Raw genomic sequence first — 19,825 nt, 5'->3', positions numbered from 1 at the left:
AGATGGCTGTGCTTCTCGGAAGTTAAGGGGCTCATTCAGGGTCATCAGTCTGTTCAGTGGCTGAGTGAGCAGTTGACTCAGATGATCAACATTTCTTTCCGCCTTGAAGGTCGTGGGTTTATCAGTTGCTGAGCTGTGTCCGACTCTTTGTGAAACCATGGACTGCCAGGTGCCAGACTCCTCTGTCCGCCCCTTTCTCCCAGAGTTTACTCACGTTATTGTCCCTTGATTCGGTGATGCAGTCCACCCATCCCATCCTCCACTGCCCCCTTCTCCTTTTGCCTTCAATCTTTCCCAGCATCAGTCTTTTCCAGTGAGTTGGCTCTTCGCATCTGCTGGCCAAAATATTGGAGCTTCAGCTTCAGCATCAGTCCTTCCAGTGAATATTCAGGGTTGATTTCCTTTAGAATTGACCTGATTGATATCCTTGCAGTCCAAGGGACTGGTTTATCTTAGGGAAGCAAAATTTGGTGTATTTGTGGCTTGGAGAGTTTCAATTCAGTTCCATGGGTTAATTTTGGATGCTTGTGGCTGTAGGTTGAAGAGAGGAACTGCCCTGGATTGGCAAGCCCTTTCACAGATTTCTCTCCTCAGCGGGTTGATGAAAGGGAAGGTGGGCTGGAGCTCTGTGTCCCGGGGAGGAAGCAGTGGTGCTTGAGTTGATGGCATTGGTGCATCATTTCCTGCGAGGGAAACTTTATGAAGGTGGGTTTTCTCTTTTACCTCCTTTTAAAGGAGGAATGGGGAAATTATGGATAATGAACGAAGTATCTAATGCATATTCAGCAGAGGCAAGTTAGGAGATTAGTGTGTAGAACAAATCTGTTACCTCTTTTTAGGAGGAAGAGTGGAGTTATGAATAATCTTGTGAATTTTTAGCACAGGCAAGTTGAGTTGTATGCAGACTTTGAAAACCAGAGGGAAAACAAACAGTGCCCCTAGAGACCACATGCCAGGGCCGTAGACATAGCAGGGGAAGTGGTTCGGGTTCAGAAACCAGGTTATTCTTGAATTTAGAAGTCATTCAGTAAGACACAAAGCTGATTTTATATAAATACTGGAAATACATCCAGGCTCAAGGGCCGTGTTATTTTGGAGTCAGCGTCTTGAAGGGTTGAGGGAAAGCAAGGAACAATTTGAAAGCCTTAATTGAAGGTTGGGTTAGTGATGACTGGGAAGGTCCGTGGGCGGAGCAGGAGCCCAGAATGGAACAGAGTCCCTTGCATCACTTAACCTCTTGCCTTTGGACTCGTGTCTGAAACTTCTAACCTTTTACTCTAAGCCAATGACAGGAGCTCAGTTTGAATGCTTTAATGATGCTTAAAAGTATTATTTCAATATTGAAATGACTCTGTGGGTGTAATTCGAAACATTGTGTGTATTGTGAAGTCACAGGGGAGAAATGTCGGAAAACATCTTGAAGGGGTGGGGGTCGAGGTGGGAGAAGGAAGAAGAGGACGCAGAATCCCGTCTCTTCTTTTGTTCTAAGCGGTCAGCTGCTGTGCCGAAAAGCGGTCAGCTGCTGTGCCGAGCAGTGCGTGCATGCTGAGTCACTTCAGTCGTGTGAGACTGTTAGTGACTCCATGGCCTGCAGCCCACCAGGCTCCTCTGTCCATGGGGTTCTTCAGGCAAGAATACTGGAGTGGGTTGCCATTCCCTCCTCCAGGGGGTCTTCCTGACCCAGGGATTGAACTCTGGTCTCTTAACATCTCCTGCATCGGCAGGTGGGTTCTTTACCAAGAAAAGAGACAATATGCCCTAATTTGAAACAGAGGAGTATGGGTTACCCTGCATTTTGGTTGAGGGAAGGTTGAAGAGAGAGGTGTTCACACAAAGAATTATAAACATGGATCATTACTCTTGCAGCTATTGAAGTAAAAGAACTTGACTTGAAGTAAGAAAAATATATCAGTATCTGATTAGATACATGTATTTGGTATACATATATATTAAGTGCTATTCATTTGACATCATTTTGCTGTCAAAGGTCCATCTACTCAAAGTTGTGGTTTTTCCAGGAGTCAGGTTACAGATGTGAGAGTTGGACCATGAAGAAAGCTTAGTGCCGAAGGACTCTGGAGAGTCCCCTGGACTGCAGGGAGATAAATCAGTCAATCCTAAAGGAAATCAACCCTGAATATTCACTGGGAGGACTGATGCTGAAGCTCCAGTACCTTGGCCACCTGATGCGAAGAGCTGACTCATTGGAAGAGACCCTGATGCTGGAAAAGATTGAGGAAAAGAGGAGAAGGGGACAACAGAGGATAAGGTGGTTGGATGGCATCACTGAATCAATGGACGACATGAGTTTGAGCAAACTCTGGGAGATAATGAAGAACAGGGAAGCCTGGCACGCTGCAGTCCATGGGGTCACAAAGAGTCAGACACGACTTAACAGCTGAACAACAACAAACATCTTTGTATGTGAAATAAAACAACTAATGAAAAAATAGTTTTCTTTACTTCTTTAAAAAATTAACAGACATTTTAATCATAAAAATACTGATAGTATAGGAAAGTAGAGAAAGAGGAACTTATTATTTTTAGTAGCTTCAGACAATCAGCAAATAGGAAAATAATATATTTTATATGCAGCTCTTCCTGTGAGAGCCTGTCAGTAAGGGAGTATTTGTTTTATGGGTCATGGGTGTCTCCTTTGGTGTCTTGTCTTTTATCCACTGCAGAATCACGTCACCTTCAGGAGGATGGTGTTTGAATTTATCTTGTCCGAGTCCTGTGATGGATGTTAGGTATCGCGTTTCCAGAGTTTTGACTGCTCTGCTCACCTGTGGAATAGGGTGCCTTTTCTGTTAGTGACTGAGGTAGAAGGTAACTTCATACAGAGATTGGCCCCCAGTAAAGGGTTTGGAGTTTCGTGTGTGTGTTCATCCTGTGCTGTTACATCCTTTTTAAAGTTGTTCAGTCTGAAGTCAGTTGGGTATTTCTGGTGTGCTGAGGAAAAGGGAGCTCAGCCCAAGTGTGTAGTATATGTTGGGCCTTCCCAGGTGGCTCAGTGGTAAAGAACCTGCCTTCTGATGCAGCAAACGAGCCTTCCATCCCTGGGTCGGGAAGATCTCCTGGAGGAGGAATGGCGAAACCCACTCCAGGATTCTTGCCGGAAGATCCCACAGACAGAGGAGCCTGGTGGGGCTGCAGTCCATGGAGTCGCGGAGTTGGACACGACTGAGCGACTCGGCATGCGAACTCTTGGTTGTGCGCTGGCGTGTGGGATCTTGTTCCCTAAGCAGGGATAGAACCCAGCCCTCTGTACTGGGAGCATGGAGTGCGCCACCAGGGAGGTACCAGACACCAGGCGTCTTTATAGGGCAGCTGCCCTCTCTTCCCACCGGACCCACTGCCCAGACACAAGAGACACGAAGGCACACACGCAGACTCACACACACATGCACACGTGTGCGTGCACACACACATACATACACGTGTGTACACACACACATCCCTCCTCACCTCCCAGGACACTTGTCTCCTCCCTCTGGCCCTTTCACTCCATGCACATCCAGGCTGTCTCCACTTGGCAACTGAAGGAGGTGTTTGCTCCAGTGGTAGCTCACGTAACTGGAACTTAGCTTGCTGTCTGGCCAGGCCCCACCCCACGTCTGTTCTAGAACACAGCTGAAAGTGACTGAACAGGCCTGCAGAGCCCAGATGACTGGGCCTTTTCTTTGCTGAAGTATTCCTGCCTGACGTAATATTCCCTGTGGCTCTCACTTAATTGCAAGGACAGGATAGTAATTGATGTTCATAATGATTTCCCTGAGCCATTAAGAAAAGCATCTTTAATGTACTCAGGATTTCAGGCTTTAGGAAGATTTCCATCCAGATCAGTCTCTTAAAAAAGAGATGTGGTGCATAAATTATTTCACTACCTGCCAGCTCAGCTGTGTGACGGGCCTCTCACTCGTTGCCCTCTCATTCATTACGAGTGGGCGCTGGGGCTCATGTGCTGTCGGTTTTGGCTGTTTTAGTTTTTGTAGAAGTCAGAAGTCTGCACATTCCCTGCTGCTGCTGCTAAGTCACTTCAGTTGTGTCTGACTCTGTGCGACCCCATAGACAGCAGCACACCAGGCTTTCCCGTCCCTGGGATTCTCTAGGCAAGAACACTGGAGTGGGTTGCCATTTCCTTCTCCAGCACATTCTCTGCTATTGAGGCATAAATTTCTTTAAAGAGAGCATTGTTCTCCTTGCGGCACCTCCAGCCTAAGTCGAGCAGAATTCTGTTGTTGTTCAGTCGCTAAGTCATGTCTGACTCTTTGCAACCCCATGGACTGTGGCACGCCAGGCTCCTCTGTCCTCCACTCTCTCCCAGAGCTTGCTCAGGTTCATGTCCTTTGAGTTGGTGCTGCTATCTAACTGTCTCATCCTCTGTCACCCCCTTCTCCTCCTGCCCTCAAGCTTTCCCAGCATCAGGGTTTTTTTCCAGTGAGTCAGCTATTTGCATCAGGTGGCCAGAGTATTGGAGCTTCAGCATCAGTCTCAGTCCTTCTAGTGAATATTCAGGGTTGATTTCCTTTAGGATTCCTATAGAATTTAGAATTCTCTATGGAGGTCTTTTAATTTTCAAGGAATAGAAGCTCGGTTTTCTTATTAAATCACGATTCTTGACCGCATGACACTTAACATTTTCCTGTGTTTTCTCAGTTTTCCTGCTCATCCACAGCCCTGAGCGTGGAACAGAGCGCGAGGTAGATGGACAGGTCGTGATCACAGTAGGCGGCAGTTACAGGGCCGCAGTGCCCACCTCCCTGTGGGTCTGGGCTTTGGAGCACTCTGGTGAGAAAGTGTGTGCAGTGGACCCTGTTGCCCTTACCTGCTCGGTGTCAGGGGGTGTTCAGGCGTCTGAGCTTCTTCCCGAAGGGCCCTGAGCTGTCTCTCTCCCAAGTTAATTGCTGGGTGCCTTACCTCAGGTGGCGTGGGGGCGCTGTTTGGGTAATACGCCCTCTTCCTCTGTTGCGTTTTGTTTTTGTGTTTTTGCAGAATCTTCCTGGAAAAGAGCACTCATATGTGGGGTGTGCTTTGGGGGTTTTCAGTGCAGAACCAACCAGGCTGGTCTTGGCTTGGGGGTGGATGGACATGGAGCCTTAGAAAGTGGTCAGTGTGGCGCTGGGCGCTGAGCTCTTGCCGCCCATCACATGGTCAGCTAGGTTTCATGTTAGCCCTTTAAAGTAAGAGCATGTGAGGGGGAATTATCCTTAGAATTAAAACATTTTTTTTAAGACTTTTTTTTTTTAGAGCAGTTTTAGGTTCACAGCAAATTGAGAGGAAGGTCCAGGTAAACCTGTTTTCACACATACATATCCCTTCCCTATTATCGGCTGCGCTCCCCTCCCGCCACAGCTGTTAAGGCTGAGGAACCTGCGTTGATACATTGTAATCTCTCGCTTTACACTGCGTTCACTCCCGGTGTTGTACAGTCTGTGAGTTTGGACAGCTTTGTGGTGACATGAGTCTGTCATCAGAGTATTGTGCAGAGGGTTCTCACTGCCCTAGAGATTCTCTGTGCCCTGCCGGGTGTGTCTCCCGTTCACAGCTGGACTTCTTAGGAGTGAGACGTCTGGGGAGAGAAGACACAGCAGGTGAGCCCCTGGATCGTCTCCTGTTTGCACTGTGGGTTGACTTTCTCATCTGTTCATTGACTGTTTTGATGAACTAGGCTTGCCTGTCCTTTGAGCTCCTGGACCTTTCAGAACATAGTTCTGTTTCTATGGTAAACATAATCAACATTTGTTAGAGCTCGTTTGTTGTAAGTCTAGCTCTGACCGTCCCATATCAAGACCTCAGCTAAGAGGGGTGTGTATCTTTATGGTAATAAATAGCAGAGAGGATATGAGAACTTGAATTTGGGCTTTTTCATGCAAGTGTGGAGAAGCGATGTTCAAAAGTCCGACTGCGGAAGGATTGCTAGCCGTGGATTCCTGCACCGCTCTCAGAGGACTCTTGGGTCTGGCCCGAGTCTTCGGGCTCTCTCCTCCCCCTTGGCCTGGTGACCCTTGCACGTGTGCGCCTTTCTGGGATCTGGTGAGGATGGTCTGCGGCTCACATCTCAAGGGGACCCTCCCTGCCCCCTGAAATCTTCAGGCTTACCAGGCAGTCCTCGGGGTCTCCACCACTGGCCCCACAGTGTGTCCCATCTGACTCCACCTTTAAAGGTCCTTCGTGTCACCCAGGGTGACCCGGAGCACTCCGCGTCACCCTGTCCTGTTTGCTAAGTGTTTCCGCTACAGACTGCAGTGTTTCTCTGTCACTGCGTAATGCTCCTTCTTGTGGACCGTTTTGCAGCCCTCTCAGCAGGCCCCCCCGCCTCCCTGCACAGGGGTGGTGGGCTGTCCCCTCAGCCTGCAGCTCACATCCTGGCCTCTTGCTGAGAGCAGGCTGCCCTCTGCTTGCCTAGGTTGGTGCTGATGGGCTTTTTGTGCTCGATCGCTCAGTTGTGCCCGACTCTTTTGTCAGCCTGCAGCCCGCCAGGCTCTTCTGTCCATGGGATTCTCCAGGCAAGGATACTGGAGTGAGTTGCTGCTTCCTCCTCCAGGGGATCTTCCCAACCCAGGGACTGAACCCAGGTCTCCTGCATTGCAGGCAGATTCTTGACTGTCTGAGCCAGCAGGGAAGCCCAATGATGGGCTTTGCTCTTAAGCAAATAGAAGGTCAGTTTCAGGCAGTTAATCTGTAAAGTTGTCTCAAATTAAACTCAACAGAAAGCAAAAGCATTCTGATCTCCAGTATTTATTGAAAGAAAATTTGTGAGATAAAAGAAGGAACCAAGAAAAACACATTTTAGTTTCCCAAATCTGTGGGTGAGAGGCTTGAACTTTGCTCACACTCGCCTTCACATTCCAGAGAGGGTTCTTCTGGGGTGTTCTTTCCTCAGCTTTTCCTGATTTCTCATGGGAGAGAGGAGGCCAGGGGCCGACAGCCGGCTTTTAGTTTTGTCTTCTGCATTGCCAGTTGTGTGGGAGCAGCTCCACTGCAGGAACTTGTCCCCGATGGCTCAGTGGGCGAAGAATCGACCTGTAGGGCCGGAGACCTGGGTTCGATCCCTGGGACGGGAAGATCCCTGGAGAAGGAAGGGAATGGCGACCCACTCCAGTATTCTTGCCTGGAGAATCCCATGGACAGAGGAGCCTGGTGGAGTACAGTCCGTGGGGTCACACAGAGTTGGACATGACTGACCAACTGAGCACACCGTTGCAGGAAGAATAACAGGCTTGTGTGGCCAGTTTTGAGGGCCACCTGGTGAGGAGGAGCTGATCTTGGTGTCCCTTACATGGAAGGGCCTGGAGAGTTATCTGTCCTCTTAAGCTCTCCTCTTTCTACTTGGATTCTCGGAAATTATGACTTGGCTTCAGGATCGTGTGGTCATGGCCACCTGGCTGCTGAGTCTCTGCTGGTAAATTAGTCTTCTGTCGCTAGTGGGGAACAAGGTCTAGCTGTACTTGATCACCAGGGCTGCCTTTGGCCCTGTGCTGAGTGCTGCTTTTGCCCCTCCGTCATCTTTTCCCATGACACCCCCATGACACAGGCAGCGCTGTCACTCTGCCGACAGAGGGGGCAGTTTGTGTGGGCACGGTCGTGGTGCCCATGCTGGGCGCCCTGTCCTGCAGCCAGAGAGGGTCATTGGCTCTGCGTGTCTGTTGTGGGCACCACGCTCTGGAGGGGCTGAGCTTCCAGAGCCTGGAACCCTCGGGTGAGAGTCAAAAGGTGGATACGTCAACAGACGCTGAATGGTGTTTGGGCAGGTAGTCAACCATGGCCTCTAAGCCCAGTGCCCTGACACACTGTCAGGGTCCACCCTCTACCTCCAAGGGGGAGACAGCCCCTCAGGTCACATCACGTACAGCGTGGGGCTGGGATTGTGGGTCACCCAACTGTGTTTCTCTGGTGGCTCAGGTGGTAAAGAATTTGCCTGCAATGCAGGAGACCCAGATTCAATCCCTGGGTCGGGAGGATCCCTGGAGAAGTAAATGGCAACCCACTCCAGGATTCTTGCTTGGGAAATCCCACGGACAGAGGAGCCTGGCGGGGTGCAGTCCATGGGGTCACAAAGTCAGACATGACTGAAGTGACTAAACACCAACAGCTGTGGCAGCCTGTCCTTGGGCTGTGTTGGACGCAGGAGGATGTGATGGGAGCGTGAGGCTGATGACGCAAAGGGCACTGGGGGGCTGGCAGTGGGATTGGGTGACAAGGCTGGAGGCAGGGCTCCTGGGACTGACTGGCCCACGAGGAGTGCTCTTCCCTCCCCGCCCCGTGCCACTGCAGAGGTGGGGCTTCTACAGACATCTAAGACAGTGGCTCAGGTGGGGGTGAGGTGGCAGGTCTGCAGGTGGGGGATGTTGGAGGGAGGCTCCAGGCCTGTGGGCTCTGTGTGTCTGGCTTCCCTGCATCCAGGCGGTCCCCAGCCCTGCGCAGAGAGGGACTGCTGGACCCCATCCTGCCGAGACCGCAGAGAGCTGAGACTCAGTGGCAATTCAGTGTCATTTTCATGGAGTTGTTTTGTCCGAGTTGGAATTTGAGTCCCTGCCCAAGCTTTCCGGAATAAATGGAGAGCTTCCCCTCTCGGGTTTCAAGTTCTAAAGTTCATAACTCTTTCCATCACGAGGCCACAGTGAGGCAGCCTCTTGGAAACTCTGAGGTCCTGCCTTCTGTTTCACATTTGCGGCAGAAGGACCGTTTTCTGCAAAGCCCTTAAGGAGAGGGCACTCATGGCGTCGAGGCAGCACATTGTTGCTGGCCGGGGAGATGCCCGCAGAGCAGGGCCGAGAGGGATGGGAGGAGAACCAGTGGCGAGGAGGCTCCTCGTCAGGGCAGGGGATAGGAGAGCAGCATCTAGCTTGTCTGAGGTGCTCATGATACATGAGTAACAAATGTTTATGTCCTGGGCCGGGAATTGTGACCCAGCTGTAAGGCAGTGCTCTCTCTGCACCCCGTCTCTGCATGCACCCCCGCCCCCATCCTTGTTCTGAGTAACCGTGCTGCAGCCTCCCTGCATGGGGACCACAGGAACGTGTCTGGGAAGGTTCTCCGTAAACTCTTGGAAAATCAGGGGCTCTTGGGGGCGCATCAGCAGAAGATGACTGTTATCCATTTTTGATGGTAAATAGTATAATATCTGGGCTTCCCAGACGGCAGTATGATATCTAGACCTTTTTTTTTGTTTGTTTTTTGGTTATTTCCTTCATGTGGAATGTTGAGAAGAAAAGACTGATCAACCTGAGGTATGGAAGGAAAGGTTTAAGATGTTCTGATTGAAAGGTAATGATATGTAAATAAAACCCAGGAAAGGAGGGAATTGATTTTTTTTTATCAAAAGTTGTTTGTTATGCTGCTTGTTTGGTTCATTCAGTGTGGTTCATGAAGTCTTACAAACCGATAGAACCATATGGTTCTTTTGGGAGAGCCTGGGGCTTGGTCATCATCACTTTTGGGGAAAAAGCTCAGAAGAGGTGATTTGTCGAAACTTCAGCCATTCTGTTCTCATCATGGTGCAGAGCGTTTGTGCCAATTATCTTTATTTTTTTTCTGTTTTTCAGGGTCGACATGTTAAAACAGGTCAGCTGGCAGCCATCAAAGTTATGGATGTTACCGAGGTAAGGTTGGGTCACAGATGTTTTCAAATAAATCCTTAGATAAAACACAAGGATCGCCCCCCCCACCCCCCGCCCGTCCCCCTTCAGCCTCCCCCTATTGAAGAGGAGTTGTTCTGTTTGGAGAATCGATCTTGAGCAAATTACCCTCATGTGACACTGTGGGTTCAGAAGGCTCAGCAGACAAGCTGGCTTAAGTTGTTGCAGATGGGTCCCAAGTAACTAAGAATCAGTAGCGTTTTCTTAAGGAAAAAAAAAAAAAGAGCACATTGGAATGATGTCATCCTTGGCAGCATAATGGACCATAATTGGAAACATCTTCTCTAATGGAAAAGATTTGAGAAGTCATCACCGAGGTCATATGAGTAGGGAGGTTGAGGGGGCGGGTGGAGAAGAGGTTCTCTGGGGTATTGGGCCACATTTGGGCCATTTCTTTTATTTTTGACATGGGGGAAAGAAAACAGATCCCAGCCAAGTTCCCAGAGGTTTGCAAACAGAAACATCTGCTAGAATGCTGAGCAGATTGTTGGCAAAATTTAGTAGCAAAAAATAGTTTTCAGAATGGCCACATGAGGATTTTACTGTGTAGCTTTGGATGGGAATGAGGAGAAGTGAACGCCAATGAAAGGTAAGTGTGTATGTGGCCGTGTGTGATCGTGTGCACATAGGCATGAGTCCACGTTCAATTTATAAAAGTAACCATGGGGTATAATGAGCCAAATCCATCTTCTTTTAAATTTTCATCTGAAACTTTGTCCTCTCGTGATTGCGTTTAACTTGCTTAGTTATGAATAGGGGCTTCTCTGGTGGCTCAGATGGTGAAGACGCTGCCTGCAGTGCAGATGCAGGCGACCTGGGTTCGTTCCTTAGGTGGGAAGGAGAAGGGAGTGGCAACCCACTCCAGTATTCTTGCCTGGAGAATTCCACAGACAGAGAAGCCTGGTGGTCTACAGTCCCTGGGGTCTCAAAAGAGTCGAACACGACTGAGCGACGTTCAGAGAGAGAATTATGAGTGAGATTTACATCACAGAGTACAGATTATAGAGTAAGCTAACCAGAAACCATGGGGATTCGAGGTGTCTAACTCAAGCTGTAATCTCCCCAAGTGTGGGGCCCGTTGAGGGAGAAGATGGCTAAAGTGGTCCCGGGTGTGCAGCTGACCACCTGGAAGGTCCCCTCCTCTGCCTTCTCCCCTCCATCTCTAGTCACGCTCATTGCCAGCATGTGGATCGCTTAAGTGAGAATTAGAAAATGTCGTCTCTGGACCGACCACCAGGCAGTTGGGAGAACTTCACAGAAGTATGTGAAGATGTGGTGTTTGATGCAGTGACTGCTCTCTTCTCTCTCTCTCTCTCTCTCTCTCTCTCTCTCTCAATTTTTGGCTGCACTTTGCAGCACTTGAGATCTTACTTCCCCAACCAGGGATCGAACCCATGACCTCTGCATTGAAAGTGCAGTGTGTTAACCTCTGAACAGCCCAGGAAATCCCACTGTCTTTTTTTTTTTTTAATATTATAAAAAAGTACCCTTGTTTGGCTGGCCAGAGGATTCTTGTAACCTCCTAGGTGATTTCTGTTGTGTTCTAGTGATCCCATTGGATTCTTTTCCAGTTAAATGTTAATTTTAAGATCACAGAGTGGTGAAGGAGCTGCAGATGCCGACTTCCTGTGATTGAAATGGCACAGCGGGTTACTGATGAGGTGCCCCCTGAACAGACCAGTGGGGCCCCTTCCTGCCAGGCTGTTCACGCTGCCTGGTGCATCTCCAACCTCTGACATTTACCAGTGCCCTTCCTGACTTGGTTGTGGGCAGACTCTGGGTACCGTTGTAGACATCGTCTCTGGAAATTCTGTGAGGCATCTGCCACCCGCTGAGAGCGGAGGCTCTTCGCTGGCTTCAGCCCACGCCGCCCCGGCCGCCATCTCTGGGAGCTGTCGTGAGCCTGTCTGCGCTGAGGCATCCTCTTCGTCCCCGCAGTGCACACTGCACATTGCTTCTGTGCGAGGAACGGTTGTTGCTTGCTGGTTGCTTTGCTGTAAAGTGTAAAATAAGGGAAAGCAAGGGGTATAGTAAGTCCCCCCCTTCCCCCGTGTAGCCGTCAGCATCGTTGGTGCCCTGTGCATCTCCTCACCACTCTGAGCACGGCTCTAAAACACGGACCCGTGCGTGTACCAGACACTTGGGGTGAGTTGCATGCGAAAGGTAGGGCCTTCCCAGGTGGTGCTAGTGGTAAGGAACCCGCTTGCCAGCGCAGGAGATGCAAGAGACGTGGGTTCAGGCCCTGGGTCAGGGAGATCCCCTGGAGGAGGGCATGGCAACGCACTCCAGTATTCTTGCCTGGGAAATCCCATGGACAGAGGGGCCTGGCGGGCTACAGTCCATAGCATTGCAGAGAGTCAGACACGACTGAAGCCCTTAGCACAGCACAGCACATGCAAAAGGTATTTCCTTGCCTGAAAGACTCAGGCAGCATTGGATAAATGCATTTTCACGACTCCTTTAATAATAATTATGCAAAACCCACGTGTTCAGGTGAAATGAAAACCAGATGGTGAGTCTTCAGAGCAGATAAAAACCCAACCAACCGTTTGCCGTGTTGCCTCTCAGTAACATTTCTCGTGTGCTGTGTTCATGCAGTGACATCTCTCCAGAGTGACCTCTGACCTGTGAGCAAATGTGATGGTGGGTGGAGAGCTGGTGCGGTCGGCGCCCCGCCCTGGGGAGCATGCCCCCCAAACCTTGCCTTCCAGGGGCCCGCCGCCCTGCCCTTCTTGCCAAGCATTGGGAGCAGGAGGGAGAATTGGCCGCTGGCGTTTCTGCTTCCGGCTCCAGCAGGAGGGGCTGTGGGAGAGGGTTCTGGTTGAGAGCAGGGTCCTGCCTGACTTCTGAGTGCACTTGGAGCAAAAAGGTGTGGGTGCTGATCCTTAGGGAGAATCCCAGACTGGCCCCGCCTGTCGAGCCTGCTCCTTGAGTGACACTGAGAGGCGGTTGGTAGGCTCCAGCTTCTTGCTCAGGCTCTCTCAAGGCCAGAGGAGCAGCAGCTGTGGGGAGCGGGTGGGCGGGGGTGGTGCTGTCCCCAGCTGTCAGCTGTACCTCAGCCCTGAATGAGCCCTCCCGGCTGGCTGCCCTCGGGCTGGCTGCCCTCGGCCGTGTGACCTTGGAAACCAAAGCGGATCGAGAACCCCCACTTGGCCCTGGTGCTTTCTGGGAGACTGAGGGGTCTGGGAGGGAGCCCTTTGTTTGCTGGACACATGGCTTTATGTTTCTTCTAGAGCTTGAGCTCTTTTTTTTTTTTTTAAGAATTGCTTTTCTTTAGGATTTGAAAGAGTTCTAAAGAAAGCGTGTCATATATCTGATTGGTGGTGGAGAGGTTTTGAAGGGTGTGTTCAAACAGGACAAGACCAGGCGGTGAGATCTACAATGTATAACTTTCGTGATAATTACAGATTCACAAGAATTTGCAGAAAAATGTTCAGGGAGGTCCCAGGTATCTTGCACTCAGTTTTCCGCAAGGGTAACATCTTGCATAACTGTAGTACAGTGTCGCAACTAAAGTCCTGCACAGAACTGACCTGGACTCCAGTGTTAGAGTATAGCACGCGTGTCTGCTTGCGTGGCTTAGATCCAGGGTGAGCCACGGGGGCTCGGCACTGATCCAGTCCACAGAGCTTATTTGGAATTCCCCATTGTGACGGGGATGGGGTGGGGTGTGTGTGTGTGTGTGTGGTGTGATTCATTTTGAGGGTTACTTGAATTGGTTGAATTGGCTTTTTGAATTCTTGATGGCCCCTTCATTTTAATCCTTGTGTCTTTATATATATATATGTCAATTTTTTATACCTTTTGTTTAGTGGGGAATCATTGCCCTTTAAAACCCCACGTGCCATGCTGACTCACGTGTAGGGTGTTAGCTCCCTATGTGTGCTTAGTCACTCAGGTGTGTCTGACTCTTTGCTACCCCATGGACTGTAGCCCACCAGGCTGCTCTGTCCATGGGATTCTCCAGGCAAGAATACTGGAGTAGGTTGCCATGCCCTCCAGGGGATCGTCCTGACCCAGGGATTGAACCTGCATCTCCTGTATCAGCAGGAGAGTTCTTTATCAGTAGCACCACCTGGGAAGTCCCCTTTAAACCCTGCCATTTAAGCACAAATGGTTATGTTTACAAAGGTTTTGCAATTTTAGTTGTCTTCTTTGATATTGTAAAATATACCAGCTCTCTGGTTACAGTCCTAAAGGCTGCAGCAGGGAGAGTCTGAGCCTCAGGAGGCTCACTGCAGCCTCCATCCCCAACCCCGTACCCCGCACCCTCCAGTCCTGCGTCTTCATGTCACACTTGCACACAAGAGCCTGCTAGTTTGTCTCTTGCAGTTGAGGTACCTCTTGTTTACTCTGGAAGGTAAACAAACAAAAGAATTATCTAAATCAGTAATTCTCAACTTGGGGTCCATAAATTCTTTAGGATTTGTTTCTAAGAAGTAAAATTTATGTTTTTATTTAAATAATATGCAACCAACTCTTTATTATGAAAATGTTCATAATTACAGCACTGTTCAGAAAATGTGCTCTTTACCCCTTCGCTGAATTCAGCAACTTTTAGCATTTCATTTGTGTGTGTGGTATGTCTGTGTTGTGATACCAAGACACAGTGCTTGTAAATACTTGAGCACACTTCTCTTAAAATACAGCCATAATCAAAATACCACTTGAGAGGATGAATCATTTCAGATTGTCACCTAATGTGGTCTATTTCAAATATACTCAATTATGCCAAGGATGTTTTTATAACTATTTTTTTTCCAATCATGGTCCAATGGAGGTTTGTGCATTACACTTGGTTGTCTTACCTCTTTTTAAAATATCTTTTTAAAAAATGAAGTATAGTTAACTCATAATGTTGTATTAATTTCAGGTGTACAGTAAAGTGGTTCAGTTACACACGAAGTGAAGTGAAGTTGCTCAGTTGTGTCAGACTTTTTGTGACCCCATGGACTGTAGCCTATGGGGCTCCTCCATGGGGGATTTTCCAGGCAAGAATACTGGAGTGGGTTGCCATTTCCTTCTCCAGGGGAACTTCCCGACCCAGGGATCGAACCTGGGTCTCCCGCATTATAGGCAAGACGCTTTACCGTCTGAGCCACAAGGGAAGCCCGAGTTATACATACATACATACATACATATTCTTTTCCAGATTCTCCTGCATTATAGGTTATTATGGATACTGAGCATAGTGCCCTGTGCTGTACAGGAAGTCTTTGTTGTTCAGCTGTTTTATGTATTGTAGTATGTTTGGGTCACTCCCCACCATCTAATTTATCATCCCCCTCAATCCTCTTTGGTAACTATATGTTTGTTTTCTATGTCCTGGAGTCTGTTTTGTAAATAAGTTCATTTGTATCATTTTTTAAAAAAGATTTCACCTATGAGTCATATCATATGATGCTTGTCTTTGTCTGTCTGACTTCACTTAGTGTGATAATCTCTAGGTCCATCCATGTTGCTGGAAATGGCATTATTTCATTCTTTTTTATGGTCAAGTAATATTCCATTGTGTGTATACGTGTGTGTGTGGGGTATGTATATCCATTGATAGATGGATGGATAAGGAAGATATGGTGTGCACACACACACACACTGGATAGCTTATCTCTTAAGTCACTTTTAATCTAGGTCAGTCCCTCCTACTTTTTTTTTTTTTTTTTTTAGAGAAACTGACTTTTGGAAGAGCCCAGCCAAGTGTTTGGTAAAGTAGCTCCCATTCTGGATTTGTCTGATAGTTTCCTCATGTTGTGCTTTAACTTGTTCCTCCTCCTATATCTCCTGTAAACTTAATTAGATGTAGAATAAGTGTTTTTGGCAAGAACACCTTGGTGGTGTTGGGTCTTCCCGTTGCAGACCTCAGGGGGCATGTCCATCCTGATCGTTGGTGAGGCCGTTTTGATGGAAGAGGAGACTGCAGAGTTCCCCATGCCGTTGGCTACAGTCCATGGAAGTAATGTACATGTAGATACTGTGTTAATATGACTGCCAAGTGCTGATGTTCAGATTCTATCTTCCAGGCTTCTTAGCGTGCATCAGTCTGTAAAGAAGAGTTTCCTTTCTTACCTACCCCACCCTTTCTTGTCTTCCTTCTTCTAGATATTGCTATGGACGTAGGCAGTTTTATTAATATTTCTTTAATGTGTATCCATCAGTTGCAGCTGCCGTTACTATTATCTAATGAAAGCATGCCACATCTAGTCAGGCGAGCTCTGTAAAGACTGCCTTCTGCAGCCCCTTGACACGGCCCTGGTAGTCTTTGAATATTTCCTTGTCTTTTGGGACAAGTAGGTATTTGAGGCTCATCTTCCAGAATGCAAGTCCCTTCCTCTGAGGAGCCTTAGTTCCTTTCAGTGGGAAATGTGCTCAGAAACCAGCATCTGGACGCTCAGTGAGGTCATTGCTGCAGAGGTTTTCTGCTTTCCTGTGTGTGTCACCGTGTGTCTTTGCTTAATCGTGCCCGACTCCTTGCGACCTCATGGACTCTAGCCTGCCCGGCTCCTCTGTCCATGGAATTCTCCAGGCAAGAGTACTGGAGTGGGTTGCCATTTCCTCCTCCAGGGGATAGTCATTCCCTTCTCCAAGGGATTTTCTCCATCCACGGATCTAACATGGTTCTTCTGGATTGTAGGCAGATTCCTTACCATCTGAGCCACCAGGAAAGCCCTTTTTGCTTCTAGACCCTCTCAGTAGATAGAGCTTGGGAATATATTTTTCAGAATCATTGTTGCCTTAAGTTTCTAAAATCTTGTGTATTTTATAGTTTTCTCTTTGCCTAGACTGAAAACTCTTAGTTCCTAATAAAACACGACATTTACTTATTTAATTTATCCTCCAATAAACATAGATCTGCTGGAGAAGAGAATGGCAACCTACTTCAGTATTCTTGCCTAGAGAATTCCACGGACAGAGGAGCCTGGTGTCCTGTCTATGGGGTCACAAAGAGTTGGACTTGACTGAGCGGCTTTCACTTTTAGTAAACATAAAATCATTTCAGAATTACAACACTTAGCAGTGAACACAGAGTAGAGTTTTATTTGTTTGAAGCTGTTTTTGTCCTTAGACTTTCGTATTTGCAGAGTGCTATATTCAGACGTTACTAGGAATACTCATCTCCTCGTGGGGTTTATCAACCGGGTGTGTAGCTGCTAGCTTCAGTTTCTATTTTAATTCATTCATAGGGTTTCCTTTTTCTTCTGATTTAATTTTCGAATGTGTGAATCATTTACATGGTTTGCAAGTCAAAACTCTATAAAAAGGCATATATTTCAAAAAGCAGTTTTAGAAAGCTTAGGCCAGCTTGTCTGGATGGTGAACCACATTAAACCCAAGTACCGCTGTGCCCTTATGTGTGTGTAATAATTGTTTTGGGCATAGGAGGTCTGTCATCTTGTGATGATGTGGAGAACGCAGAGGTGTGTAGTGCTTTATGTTGCAGAGAGAAGGAATGGTGCTCTGTCTGGGGGCGGAGGTGGTGGGGGGGGCGTCTCCCTGCCGCTCATCACCTCACCCAGTCCTGTCTTCTGGCCGGAGTGGTCCCATGGTCCTTGGCGTCAGGTGGGGTTAAAGTGGTGAATTCTCTCCAGCAGCACACCTGGAAATTTGTTAGAAACACAGTGTCTCAGGCTCTACCCCAGACTGTTGCATTGAAAATGCTGGATTAGGGCCCAACAGTCAGAGTTTTAACAAGCCCTCCAGGGGATTCGAGGCACCCTCAAGTTCAAAAACCCTTAGGAGAGGAGACACCCCCTCAGGCCTGCAAGTGAAGGATTCCAGCTTGGAGACACTGACCTTCATGCTCAGGAGCACATGGCTAGTTAGGTGGCAGGGACTAGAGCCCAGATCTCTTGATTGTCAACTTATGGAACCTCTGAAAGTATTAACAATTTCAGATGCTGGCTTCTCAGTAGGCTGTTGGGAGAGCTGATATGATCCTGACCTTAAAGGATGGGTGGATAGAGAGTGTAGATTTAGCCAGAGCAGAGTTTTTTCTTAGTCCTGACGACCTGAGTGTTGGTGATGAGACATATTCCGTGGAGGCTGGGAGGATACTGGGCCCAATGCACTCTGGGGTGCAGGGTGCCAGTTGGCAGGATTTGGTGGGTGCCCTCCATACTTTTGGCACCATGCTCCTATAGTGAGAGCATGGGAGAGTTAAAGCTGTGTAAAGCCTAGCCACTAACCCAGGTGACCCAGAAGAAGTGGCCTGATGGTCAGCCACGTGGGTCGAATCTGGGGAACAGGACTGTGAGCATCGTCTTGAGCCAGCTCCACGGAGGAGACAACAAATTCTTGCTCCTGGGGCGGTCACACTCTTGCAGGAGGGAGCACACACGCTCATTCCAGAGACCAAGCAAGGCCCTGTGAGGCTCCCAGCTTTACCAGTTTTCAGCTGGAGGTGAGCACGGTGTGATGGACGTGTGAGAACAGGAGGGAGGTGGGGAGAGTGCTGCAGACCGGGACTCGCTCCATTCTGCTGTTGTTCGGAAGACACTTCGATACTGCAGCCTTATAGCTTGCTTCTTGGTCCTTCCCGCCACCTGCAACTCCCGCAGGCCGTCCCCTTCCTCAGGGAAGCAGTCAGTGCATCAGAGTCAGCTCTCAGCTTCACACAGCTGTGTGCACGCTCCTCCAAATATTCTTTTTTCCCTTAGCTTCTGTTTTTCACATGCCTTAACAAACCACCACCTTTTTCTCAGCTTGTTGTTGTTCGTTTGCTGAGTCATGTCGCGTCTTTGGGACGTTATGGGCTGCAGCACGCCTTCACCATCTCCTGGAGTTTGCTCAGACTCATGTCCATTGAGTTGATGATGCGATCCCACCATCTCATCCTCTGTTGCCCTCTTCTTCTCTTGCCCTCAGTCTTTCCCAGCTTCAGGGTCTTTATCTCTTCGCATCCCTCTCAGTAAATATTCAGGGTTGATTTCCTTTAGGATTAACTGGTGTATCTCCTTGCAGCCCAGGGGACTCTCCAGAGTCTTCTCCAACACCACAGGTTCGAAAGCATTATCCTTGAGCACTGAGCCTTCTTTATGGTCCAACTCTCACATCCATACATGACTACTGGAAAAATCATAACTTTGACTGTACAGACCTTTGTAGGCAAAGTGATATCTCTGTTTTTTAATAGCCTGTCTAGGTTTGTCATAGCTCCTGAGAGAGAAACTGATGTGCCAAGTTTGTGGGATGCTGAATTTCCTTATCTGGCATTTTCTTATCCTTGGTAACTTCTAACTTAAATGATTTTGAAACTAGATTTCGGCTTCCTAATTTGGATTGTCTTCCTTCCTTAGCCTTCTGTAGATAAAGGTTACAAGTTGTACCTCTTTATTGTTATTATTTTGATAATGGTACAAGGCAAGTCCTTGAAGAAAAGCTCTGAAAGTTAATTAGAAATTGATTAAGCTTTGGTTTATTTTAATTAAAAAATATGACAGTAACTTTGAGAACCAGTAGTCCCACTGTGGTGTTGGAGAAGACTCTTGAGAGTCCCTTGGACTACAGGGAGATCAGTCCTGGGTGTTCATTGGAAGGACTGATTTGAAGCTGCAACTCCAATACTTTGGCCACCTGATGCGAAGAGCTGACTCATTTGAAAAGACGCTGATGCTGGGAAAGTTTGAGGGCATGAGGAGAAGGGGATAACGGAGAATGAGATCACCGACTCAGCGGACATGGGTTTGGACACAAACTGAGCATCTGAACTGAGTCCTACTGTGTTCCCGATAGATCACGCCCTCATGGCACAATCACCTCCCTGAGAAGACTCGTAAGATTTTTCTTTCTAATCACACTAATGGAAACTGTAGTCTGCATACATCTGCTCATGTACTGTGTGTGTATCTTGTGCTTTATACATAAAGTGGTAGGTTTCTCCCCTCCACCCCTTGGAACCACTTTCATCCCCTTGGAGGGTGATTGGAATGCTCAGATGCTCAGTCGTGTCTGACTCTTGGCCACCCCACAGACTGAAGGCTCCTATGTCTGGGATTCTCCAGGCAAAAATATTGGAGTGGGCTGCCATTTCCTTCTCCAAGGAATATTCCCAACCCAGGGATCAAACCCACATCTCTTGTGGCTCCTGCATTGGCAAGCAGCTTCATTACTACTACGCCACCTGGGAAGCCTTGGAGGGTGATGTTACCCCCATTATGGACACTTCAGTCGTGTCCGACTCTTTGTGA

General features: G+C 48.3%; 1 protein-coding gene across 50 annotated transcripts in view; it reads left to right on the top strand.

The window, feature by feature from the left end:
• MAP4K4 (mitogen-activated protein kinase kinase kinase kinase 4) overlaps positions 1–19,825 on the top strand; it is a 151,719-nt gene that overhangs the window by 63,141 nt on the left and 68,753 nt on the right. For all 50 annotated transcript variants that reach the window (XM_069583791.1, XM_069583789.1, XM_069583798.1 and 47 more), the window contains exon 3: positions 9,549–9,605. In XM_069583791.1, coding sequence (XP_069439892.1) covers positions 9,549–9,605 — 57 coding nt within the window. The remainder of the gene's footprint in view (positions 1–9,548; positions 9,606–19,825) is intronic.

The sequence above is a fragment of the Ovis canadensis genome, chromosome 3, assembly GCF_042477335.2.
Source record: "Ovis canadensis isolate MfBH-ARS-UI-01 breed Bighorn chromosome 3, ARS-UI_OviCan_v2, whole genome shotgun sequence".
NCBI classification, from domain to species: domain Eukaryota; kingdom Metazoa; phylum Chordata; class Mammalia; order Artiodactyla; family Bovidae; genus Ovis; species Ovis canadensis.
Note: the sequence above shows the minus strand (reverse complement) of the source record. Positions and strands in the feature narration are given on the sequence as shown.